A 12,068-nucleotide genomic window follows, 5' to 3' on the forward strand; every position below is an offset into this window, starting at 1 on the left:
GAGAAAAGTAATCGACGATTAATTGCCACTGCCAATAATTGTTGTTGTTGTTGCAGCCCTGTACACATCACTTCAACATGTTCATACAGCCGAACATTTTAGGTTAGTTTGTGTAATTTCTAATTATACTTTGAACTTTATTGATCCCGGAGGGGATGTTGCAGCAGCAAAATTCACACAGATGACAAAAACTTAGACCAGACCATAATGTACAAAATTTCTGTTAAAAAATATATTTACAAATCTAAGATGTGTATATTGTGCAAATTCAGGATGTGCAATTTAGTGTCACTCACTAATATTGAGAGTGTCGAGTATGAAGTAGGAGTATGCAATGTGATGTCCTTTATCATTCACGTGTTGTTCGGTCTCCTCTCCCTGCCTAGAGGGGAGCTGTTGTCTATTGTAATGGCACCTGTCTCAGTCCATGCTATAGCGAGATGTGGGAGGTTTTTAAAGTGCAGTGGGAATGGTTTTCTTACGGTACAAAATTAAATTTTTTCTTGCTACCATCCTTCGTCAGCAGAACAGTGCAGACTGTTAGGTACCAGCTCTACGTACTTTACTAAGTAAATCGTACTTTCTCCTGCGGTAGCACAGTGCCACAACTTAGTGTGGAGAAAGGTCTGACATTACAGCTAAGAGCCAGGCTAAATTAGTGTAAGAAACCAGTGCACTCCCAAATATAGCTTCAGGGCCAAACAGCTGGAAGATAATGCAGGTGTCAGCATATTACAAATCTACAACAACTAATCACAATGACACTTGTTTTACCTTGTTTTAAATCCAGCAGAGCCTTTCCTCACGGCACCTCACGATTCGATTACGATTCAGAGAGCTGCGATACGGTTATAAAACGATTATCGATGTATCTTGATGCATCATTTTTTCTATATGGGAACTCTGGATAATTACTAATTACTAAGCATTTAATTTGTGCATTAACATCCAAAAGATAAATCTCTTAGCTTAAAGGGACTAGTTTGCATCCCTAATTTACTTCACTCACCTCAGCTCCATGGTCACCACCTTCATTTCTTTAACAACCAGTTGTCAGACTCCTGAAAACTGAAATATAATTATCAGGATGTACAGTATGTGTACAGAACAGAGCTGCACGCCAGTTTAGTCTGAGCTTGTACCTGATGATCTCAACCATTGCTAAGTAGGTATGTTAGTAATGACATACAGCTAATTAATATTACATTGTTTCTAATTTAGCTAATGTTACATTACAGCCAGAACACGTGCTGTACAGGGGAGATGTTAGCTAACGCTTACAGCCTTCACTTGTCCAGCAGTTTGGGAAACTACAGACTTTTATTAACACACTGTTACTTACACTGCACGTTTACTACCAGACAGAAACTTAGTGCATATATTTTTTTCCGACAACTTTCACCGTCATGTTCTGCTGCTTGCTCGCTCTCATTCAACCTCACACACCAGATACGCAGCAGTGTAGGGGTTTCTCATGCTGCCTGTTTTTTATATTAATGTCTACAGATAAATGTCAGAAGCTGTAAAATGAAGACACAAAAGGCAAACATGAACAGTCGTATCTAGAATGATTCTGAGGTCACATTAACAGGGTTTTCCTGCTTAGGGGTGACGCCCAAAACATGCTGTCTTCCTCCAGCAGACTGATCGTTGGCTGTTGTTTATATATCTGCTCCACGTTTCCAAGTATTTGTTTAGAGATATGGTGAAATAATGGTGTGAAATTACATATTTTTCATTGGAAAACATAACATTTTGTTGGGGGAGCACCACCAAACCCCCCGACCACCACCAAAACATTCATCTAAAGCTCACATTAAACTGGGAAAACACTGCGGTTTTAAGCTATTCTAAGGTGCATCGCATGCTCATGGACACGAGCAGTGTTGCTGATACGTGTGGTGTAAAAATATTGCTACAACTTCCGCGAGTTCCGCCTTTTGTGTTCTGGCAACATTTTCAGTTAACATTTAATAATCGATTTTTTGACATTTGTTAATCGAGTCAGAATCTTCCACGTCCGCATTGCGATGCATCTAAGAATACATTTTTTTTTCTCCCACCCCTATAATTGGATTTATACTTTTCTCACCGTTAGTTCAAGTCACTGCCTCTCCCGACAGAACATCACTGTTGCATTTCAGCGTTATTACGTAAAGAGTTGTCGTCAACTGGAGTACTTAACTTGTCACCTGCTCTGCTCCACTAAATTAAAGTTAATAATATTGATTACTTTTTCTTATTTCTCAAGCTATTTTTGATAATGCATAAAGCATTACATTTTAAAAGGTCAATAAATGCATGAGGTTTCCTGAGTCGTGTTAATAATTGTGATTTAAATTATGACCAAACTAATCATGATTATGGTTTTTGCCATAATGGAGCAGCCCTGGTATGCAGTCTAAAGTGCAATTTATACTTCTGCGTCAAATCGATAGTGTAGCCTACGCATTTAACTGATGAACCATTTGTTTTTGTCTGCAGGCTGTGCAGGAGTCCGATTTGCCCACACAGACGTCAGGGTACCAGACTTCTCCGACTACAGGCGCCCGGACGTGGTCGACCCCAACAAGTCCTCCCAGGAAAGCAGTGAATCCCGAAGAGTCTTCTCGTACCTGGTCACCGGGGCCTCAACCGTGGTGGGCGTCTATGCCGCCAAGACGGTGGTCTCTCAGTTTGTTTCTTCCATGAGCGCCTCGGCCGACGTCCTGGCCCTGTCCAAGATCGAAATCAAGCTGAGCGACATCCCCGAAGGCAAAAACATGACCTTCAAGTGGAGAGGCAAACCGCTGTTCGTCCGCCACCGCACAGAGAAGGAGATCGCCACAGAGGCCAACGTGAACATGGGAGAGCTGCGCGACCCTCAGCACGACAAGGACCGGGTCATCAATCCCAGCTGGGTCATCGTCCTTGGGGTGTGCACGCATCTGGGCTGCGTGCCCATTGCCAACGCTGGCGACTTTGGAGGTTACTACTGCCCCTGCCACGGCTCGCATTACGACGCCTCAGGCCGCATCAGGAAAGGCCCCGCCCCCCTCAACCTGGAGGTTCCCTACTATGAGTTTGCAGACGAAGACACCGTGATTGTTGGATAAATACCACTCCTCAGACTGAGCTCTCACTGTACTACAACATCAAAGATGTCCTCAATCCAGCGAGGAAATGTTCAGGTCTAATAATGCTGTGTTCATGTCTCATTGGCTCTGCCAGCTGGGGAAAAGCTCTTACCATCAATTAGGACTGGTACTGGTTTCCTCTCTGCAGCATCTCTCGCTCAGTGTCACAATGTTCCCAAACATGACAGTAAATCTACCAGTGTTGGTAGTCCTCTCTACCTGCTGTATCAAATGTAATGCACTCACATGCTATTTACACACTGAAACAAGCAGGAGCTGCTGTGTTTTTTTTTTTAACCTCTGTCTGTGAATGCAATAGAATCTGGTGAACACTGGGAAGATGTCATCCTCTCTTTTCTCGTCTCCTGAATATGGCATGAACATGACATAAAAACACCTGCTTAAGTTATAGTCCATCTCATTAACAAGGAACCATTGTTATTTTCCGGTCTGGTTAATAAAGATTTTATTGTATTTGACAACCTGGACTCAGTGTTTTAGCCTTTCTTTGCTTACTATACTTATTTTGTTTAAGTTAATGAAGTACTAATTATTGCTGTTTATAGCAGGACTTTAAAGTCATGTTGTTGTGTAAGATTGAGGACATTGAGGCGCTGTTTCTAGTGCTGAAGAGGTAAGGTGCATCTGAGTAAGACAAGATGTAGAAATCATGGAGCTCAGAAGTCGTATGAGCTCTAACCTGCAGGATGCATGCAGGTTTGGTGGCTGTGAGAGTGGAGACGGCGATGATCACGCTGCAGATACAGCGTGTCCAGTATTTGTTCACCTCCTGACAAGGCTGTCTAAAAATAAAGTGTATACTTATTGAACAATAAAAGGTTTCAGAAATGGATTTAATGAGTAGAGTTATTGAAATTGATTATCTCAGTTTTTACAGTTTATTTCTGTGACATGAAAACTACATATTTGGTTTATTTTATTTTATTTTTTTATCAACCTTGAGTATGGATGGATAGTTCTTTTTAGCTCTGACAATAAGTAATAGCCAGTTCCATATTTATTCTTGTCCAGTCCCACTTTTCTCTTCCTTGCTTCCCCTGATATGATACCCAGACTGAGAATACCGAGCCAGCTTCTTGTTAAAGCTTGTTGAAGTGCCGTAAAGCATTACACCGTTGTCGTGAAAGGTTTCCTGCCCAGACTTCCAGCTACATAGTGCAGTACCAGGTGCTCCAAGTGGCAATGATAGAGACACCATTATCCCTATTACAAGTCAGTGTAACATCGAAATGATTTTGAAGCTTTTTAAGATAAAAATACTTAAATATTCTGGCTCCACATTCTGTCGCTGAGCAGCGGCTGTAACCCCAGAGGCTGACCTGTAAATTAGCAAAATAGAATTACAAGAAACAAATTAATCGCCAAATAGAGGCTGTGCTGTGGGATTGTTTCCAGCTCCTGTGATCCAAACATCTTCAATAGGCTAACTTGTTGCATTGTACAGTCCAAAAATCTAAATTAATTGAAAAAGGATAAATGTTCACAACAAAATTCACTACACGTTTTTATCTGATGAAATATTCTGCTTCAGTCCATGTTTGTTGGCCTTTCAAAAACATTTTCACTGTGGTCACAAAACAGTTTGCCCTCCTGCTTGTCGCACACAGGAGAGGCAGCACCTGTATTAACGGGGCGTTCCTGCAGCAACCTAACGGCACCATAACTGAACAGATACATTCATTTGGCAAGGCAACTTTATTTGCATCGCACAATTTCACAACAAGGCAATTCAAAGTGCTTTACATATAAGCAACATAACAGGCAATATAATGAGGCATTTAAATATGGCTACAGAGTTAAATAGAAATTAAACACTAGATAAAACAGGACAGTGAATGTTACAGTGCAGAGAAAGATATTGATTAAAAGCCCCACATTTGATTTAATAAAAAGCAAAGATCTTCAGCCTTGATTTAAAAGAAGTGAGAGTTTCAGCCGACCTGCAGATACAAGGTGCATAAAAAGTGAACGCTGCTTCTCCAAGTTTAGTTTTGACTCTGGGGACAGAAAGCAGACCTGATCATAGACGACCTGAGAGGTCTGGATGGTTCATAATGTAGCAGAAGATCAGTAATGTATTTCTGGCCCTTTGTAATTGTCTTTACATGGCTGTCCACCAAGATATGTGGCTTTATGTGGCTCCATAAACAATTACTTCAGTTTTATCTTTGTTCAATTGAAGAAAATTCCGGCACATCCAATCATTGATTTGTTCAATGCACTTACTCAGCGCTTGGATGAGATTAGAGTCCCCTGGTGATATGGTGTTTGTGTGTCATCTGCGTAATTATGGCAACATTGATTTATTAAAAAAAGACTAATTCCTTTAATCCGATGAATCACTTTATTCAAATTAAGGATTTTGTTTGAGGATTTTTTTGGGGTGATGATGTCATAAAATATGACAACAGACATTCAGAGCTTCATTTGAAAATCTCAATAGAGGCGTGGAATATAAAACATAATGACATTTGGTACAGCACTAAGTGAGCTGACTGCATATTACACACACAGCATTGTAGGCTAGACAATGTCATATGGCTTCTATCAGCAACAGCTCAGCTTTTACACACAAATACCGTCATTTATCATATCCCCTGGTGAAATGTCAGGGAGGTATGAAAGATGGCCCGAGCCTTATATACTGACGTCCACATGAAACCAGACAGACACTGTGTACATCGGGTGGTTCGGTTATTGTTTGCAACCGGCAACAATATATGCTTAATAACTACTTAGTTTGTAACTAAATCAGCTACTAAAATTACCAAAAAAACACAATTACCTGGGCAGAACCTAACTAGTTTGGACGTAAAGTCATAACTAAGGCAAGAGAAACATCAACGATCAAAGATAGGAGGTCCATCATTATGGTTACCGAAATGTGATATTTTAATTTCCATCTAGCTCAGAAAGCGAAAGTGCAATTCGCTTTCTGAGTTGGATGTAATTGAAATATCATGTCAACTAATGAGGTCTCTACTGGACTGCTGTGTTGCAAAATGACATGCAATTAATGGAAAATGATCCTGTGGGGCAGAAAAATGGCTGTTTAACATTAATGAATCTAATTCTGTTACATTTTACGTTTGTGCCCTAGGGCATGTATTTCGTTGTTACTTAGAGTTGACTTGTAATCTCTTTGATGCAACTGCTTTTATTTAGTAATACTTAGTGATAATTTACGTTATATCTAGAGTACCTTTGAACCTACACGCAGTCGGTGCAACAGGCTGCTGGTCTAATAAACTTATCTGGCCTTGTTCTTAAGATCTCTAAAAAGGTTAAATAAGCCCCAAAAGACTCTGGCCTTACCTGCTATTTAATCCTGTTGTTGACATCCTGCTTATATTCATGTCTATGTACTGTGGGAGACAGAGAGGCCAGTTTCATGATCAGGATCATAGAAATCAATAAGTAGTTGCCATGGGAACAACACTGTCTGCACTTCTGACAAAAATCTGGATGTTCTCTCATTTGAAAAAGGGTTTTGCTGTTCCTTAAAAAAGAACATCAAACAAAACATACTCAGTGTGTGTCTGCTGTATGGACAGCAGGAGCATCTCCCACTGCTCCCGTGTGTGTTTAACAAACTAACCACAGACTCGACAGTATAGCCCTCCGTTGCAGATTGGAAGGTAACTACTTTCACAAATACTGTATGTTTGAATAACCACATAGTTGCTTCAATTGCCAAATAATGAAAAGAGTTACTCAAATGAATCTGCCATGGTTGTATGCTCAATCGTTTCTGTAATGTTGGGTAAAACACATTGTTACCTAACCACCAATGTTAGTTTTAGTGAAGCAAGTAGCCCAAAGACAGAGAGAGACCTCAGGACAACAGCTAGCAATATGAATTACTAAGTAAAGAAAACCTTTTTCTCGCTCCGGGCAAACTGAAATAATGAATTTCAGGGGTGGGCCTTATGCACCTGGATGCCAGTTTTAAGAGCTTACACCCGCCCCAAAGAGAATAAAGTGACTCCAACTTCAACTTAAATGCATCAGCTGTACATTTCTGTTTCTGTGACCTTTAAAGGATCAGAAAATAACCGTGTGCATGAATGTACAATATGACTTTAATCATGAATCACCTAATTTTAGAAAATGTTTGTGGACAATAACATATTATTTATAGCTGAGCCTTTAACCTTTCGTTAACAGGTTGTTAGAATATTCTAACATAAATGATGCCATAGAAAAATGGAAGAGACTGTAAAGTGTTTCAACCAACCCCACCCTTACAAAAATGAACCATAGTATTACTACAGTATACTTGTAAAAATTGTATAGTGTCCTATAATAAGTCTGTATTCTACAGTATTTGTCACCAGCTAGCCTATGATATTACTATAGATTTTTCTGTAGTGCTATTTTAATAGGTATACTAGCCCTGTAATATTTCAATAGTAGTACTATGTATTTAGATGTTCATAGTATTCATTTGTTTCTGTAGTGTACACACTACAGGCACATTGCTATTGTATTACTATGATGTTATAGTAAATGTATACTATAGTAATTTTCTAGTGCATCTGAAAAAAAACATATGGAAAACACTATAGTAATACTATATAAACAGTATAGTATAACTATCACCATAACTTCACCATAGCCAAGCAATAGTATTAAATTAATTTAGCAATTTGCTACTGTGAGTTAAACATAAAATTACTATCGCAATACTGATATTACTATTTTAGTTTTTTTTATTATTTCTGTGGTATTTCTATAGTCTAGGGGTGTCCGCGACTAAGAATTTAAATAGTGGCTTATTGTTGACCCTTTTCTCTCTGCTCTGCTCGCCTGCCATTCACTGATCTTGTGCCGAGTGCATGCCTGCTGAGAATTTCATGCACCTCATGGCTCCTCGCTGGTCTGTTCCAAATTCCAAGTACTGTTTGTTGTGGAAATTAATCTATTTCCTTGGGGAGAATTGAACCAATAAATGAATTACAACAAACCGTTGTCTTGTGGTTGATTAATTAAATGAGAATTTAACAGAGAAGTGGACCAGAGATCCACCAACTAGTGCCGTTAGTAACATCTGGCCCCGAGCAGAGGACAAACATAACATTCATAGCAGGGAGACTGCTCCCTCACACAGTGGTCTTGGAACTCCACCTCCAATGGGAACGGAAAGGCATAAGACATAACAATTTCACAGATGTTCTTAAACACACACACAAACCCTGGCATGCCCTGGACAGTATAATGCCTAAGAAGGTGACTTAAGTAACCAATGGTAGATATATAAATATCAGCATGAATTATAAGATAGATACATTTTCTGCCACCACACTGTTTAAAACAATATAATATTTTTTGTGTGGTTCATCAAAGGTGAAAAAGAATTTGAACGTCCCGACTGCACAACTCGGCTCACTGACACACTGAGTACCCCCATTAGGCCAAAATGGCACAATGACTCATGTCATAACACCTCTATGAAGCATCAAATCTTCGACTCTTTGGGGTCATCCCTACTGTAGTCATTCTTTATTGCAATACTATAATGTTTTTGGTCAGGGCAGTCTATGCCTCAGCAGACAAACCTAACATCAACACACTGCATGTCACACCAGCAGCTTCACAGTCAACAACAGGTACTAATGCATGAGAACTGCAGAGATGAAGACGGAGAGGCAGTGTGCGGACAAGAGAGAGATGTGACCCACAACCTGTTCATCACAGTTTCTAATCATGCAGAGCAGAGAGGGTACAGACATTTCACAGACGTCTGTCATTGTTACAGAGACTCCAGTCTGCAGTGGAGTTCAGACACATTTTACTGATAACACACAATTGTAGGGTAACACTAGGCTTCATGAACACACACATATACACACACACGCATGCGCAGTGTCTTCTTCTTTTATTTCTTTTGTGGTAGTAAAATAAATGCTGCCTTGTGCAAAGTGACTTGGCAGGGAGGATGAAAGGCCACTGCTTTCTCCACGGCAGTGGTGGGTAGAGAACTGAAAATCTTTACTCAAGTAAAAGTACAAATAATCCCATACAAATTGACTCAATTAAAAGTACAGTCGGGGCACTTTGCAGTCCTGCATGCGTTGCTAGGTGTCTCCCCAGAGACCGCGACCATCGTGCTGGAAGATGTGGCAGACATTGACATCCAGGAGAAATGTCACCACATTCAGATACTTTGTCTCAACTTTACTCATTAAGCTTACTGTAGCTGATTGCTCCATGAAGAAGGCAGATGGTGACAAGAAATGAGACAGTGAGCTGACAGGGGATCAGAGGGCAGCTGTTAACCAGTTGGCATTATCTTGGGACCTTCCCACGCCTGGCTTTTACAAAGCGTGCGTTAAGCTTAGACGACCAAAGAAAGGGAACACTCTATTGTGGTAGGATCTTCATTCATCGACATCCGACACCAAGCCTTACTCCCTGAAATAATTAAACAGTTCTCTCTCCTATCTATAATATATGTAGGTGTTCAGGTTTTTGCAACAAATGAAACAGCTGAGGCAGGGACTGCAAAAGTCAATGTTATGACCACTGTCAGAGGCCAGGCCAATGGCTGAATGCAGTGCTCAGGTGTTCCATTCCATGTTATCAAACGTTAAAAATGTTATAAATGTTAACAAATTAATAAGTTTAACATTTAGACGGCTGTAGACAACATCAACTGACCTGGGGAAGGGGAACTGTTGACAAACGAATGCAAATTTGTTTGGCAGTTTGTGGGGACCGGTATACCATAAAAGTTCAATTAATAGCCCCATTAATAGTCCCAAATGTCCGCCTACCCTGTTTACTGGCCTGGTGTGGGAGCACATTTTGACAAATAAACGCAGGTCCCCATTAAATGCCTGGTCTGGTTTTATATAAGTTCTTTGGATGTATAAAACCTCTTAAACCTGCGGGGTCGCCCGATTCTCCACAATTGAACAATTCAGTTCATTTAACGGAAACAACAAGCCCCAAAGTCTAAATCATATAGATTTACTGGTGTAACCAGCACGGTACAAGAGATGAAAAGTGACGACTCCCTGTTACCTTTGAATTGCTCATTAAGTCCGAAAGTGTCCGTTCCTTGATTATTTATATTCCTTCTGACTGTAAGGGTCCACCGATCAAAAGAATTAAAACAGCTCTTCATAAAAATTATTCCTAGTTATGAATCCTGTCATGTGAAATCCATCGCTCTCTGTCTGCTAACTTCTGCCACACTTTTCTCATCCTGCACCGTGTTTTGCACAAGCCGTCTGTCGGAGCTAGATCAAATGAATGACGTGTATTTCATATTACTGGATCATTTTTATACAAGTAATATTCTTTTTGAAATAAATAAACTGTTTCATAGTAGCCTATTTCAGTTTTGTGCAAGAGGAATTAAAAGCCTGTCCCATATGGACGCCTGTCCCGAATATAGGCAGGGACAATTCAGTGATTGTTGCAAATAAAAGCCCGGGCTACTAATGAAAGTTTTCCATATATATTGTTTTTGTGCTCTCCCGGTTATTCACAGGTAAAATCCATACTTCAGCATTGAGAATTATTAAGGAACATATCGAGAACAAGTGGGAGTGGGGGTTGAACAGTGAATGCCATACTAGTAAAATGAGTTTGGTCTGTTGTCACTGAGTGTAAACAAATAGTGGAATTTCTCCCTCTATGTTGGGGCAGGAGTGTGCGCAGCTGTCGCATCCTGTGTAAAAAAAATGAATGGTGAATGGACAAATGTAAATGCTACACAGGCATGTGTACACATGTGGAAATATGATTGATTATTAAATAATGTTAGTAGCACAAGCGCCAGTTCCAGTGTTACCAGTTCAGAGCTACAGTATCCTAGATGTCAACTAGCAAACCAAGTTAATAAATAATTAAAATATAAAACTTAAACTTAGCCACCATGCATGAAAAGGTTTAAGTTCCCTAAACAACAACCAATAAAAGGTAACTACACAATGCCCATGGCTTTGTTCAGACTGCAGGGAAATCAGATTTGTTTCTCATATTAGATCTTTAAGTTCAACAATGTGCAACAGTGCGTGACAGGTTTCGAGGTTGTTGATGTTTTTTCTCGTTTGGCGGGTGTGTCAGTGGTGTTACCCAATCAGCAGTGATCTGTATGTAAACACAGCCATATTAAAAGGGTATTGAAGTGAAGTGCGCTTGTGTGCAATGCAATTAAATTCTATATTATTTATATAGTGCCAAATCACAACAACAGTTCTCAGAGCGCTTTTCATAAAAGATGGGGCGATGGGGCCTACAAAATATACAGACAGAGGTACAGACAGTAAAGTTAATGTTGCTATAGACTGAATGAATAATGGTACAGATATTCATAGTAATGTTAATGATAATAAAACTATATCAATAGGACTAGTAACAATAATTGCAGCAGAGGGTGCCAAGCAGGAACACGGGGGCAGCAGGTGACCCGCAACCACAGATCCAGACTCCACAGCTCCAGAGCCAGAAAACCTGCAGGAAGTGATAGGAGGAGAGAGGAGAGGGACGAGAAAGCACAAGACTACCAGAAAAGGGAGAAGTTGTGTTAGTAACATGCAATAATGGGATGAGGTTGCATACAGAGGGAGAGAAAGTAGACGAGAGATGAGCTCAGTGCATCATGGGAAATCCCCCGGCAGTCTAGGCCTATAGCAGCATAACTAAGGGATTGTTCAGGACTCACCTGAGCCAGCCCTAACTATAAGCTTTATCAAAGAGGAAAGTCTTAAGCCTACTCTTAAATGTGGGGATGGTGTCTGCCTCCTGAACCCAAACTGGAACCTGGTTCCACGGGAGAGGAGCTTGATAGCTGAACGCTCTGGCTCCTAGCCTACTTTTGGAGACTCTAGGAACCACAAGTAACCCTGCATTCTGGGAGCGCAGTGCTCTGGTGGGGTAGTAAGGTACTATGAGCTCTTTAAGATAAGATGGTGCCTGACC

At 40.4% G+C, this 12,068-nt stretch overlaps 1 protein-coding gene across 1 annotated transcript in view; it reads left to right on the top strand.

Annotated features, from left to right (window-relative positions):
- LOC123959438 (cytochrome b-c1 complex subunit Rieske, mitochondrial) overlaps positions 1 to 3,604 on the top strand; it is a 7,082-nt gene extending 3,478 nt beyond the window's left edge. The window contains exon 2 of the mRNA XM_046033485.1: positions 2,485 to 3,604. Within this exon, the coding sequence (XP_045889441.1) occupies positions 2,485 to 3,095 (611 nt within the window). The 3' untranslated portion in view covers positions 3,096 to 3,604. The remainder of the gene's footprint in view (positions 1 to 2,484) is intronic.
- Positions 3,605 to 12,068: the final 8,464 nt, after the last annotated feature.

The sequence above is a fragment of the Micropterus dolomieu genome, linkage group LG20 (assembly GCF_021292245.1).
Source record: "Micropterus dolomieu isolate WLL.071019.BEF.003 ecotype Adirondacks linkage group LG20, ASM2129224v1, whole genome shotgun sequence".
Classification (NCBI taxonomy): Eukaryota; Metazoa; Chordata; class Actinopteri; order Centrarchiformes; family Centrarchidae; genus Micropterus; species Micropterus dolomieu.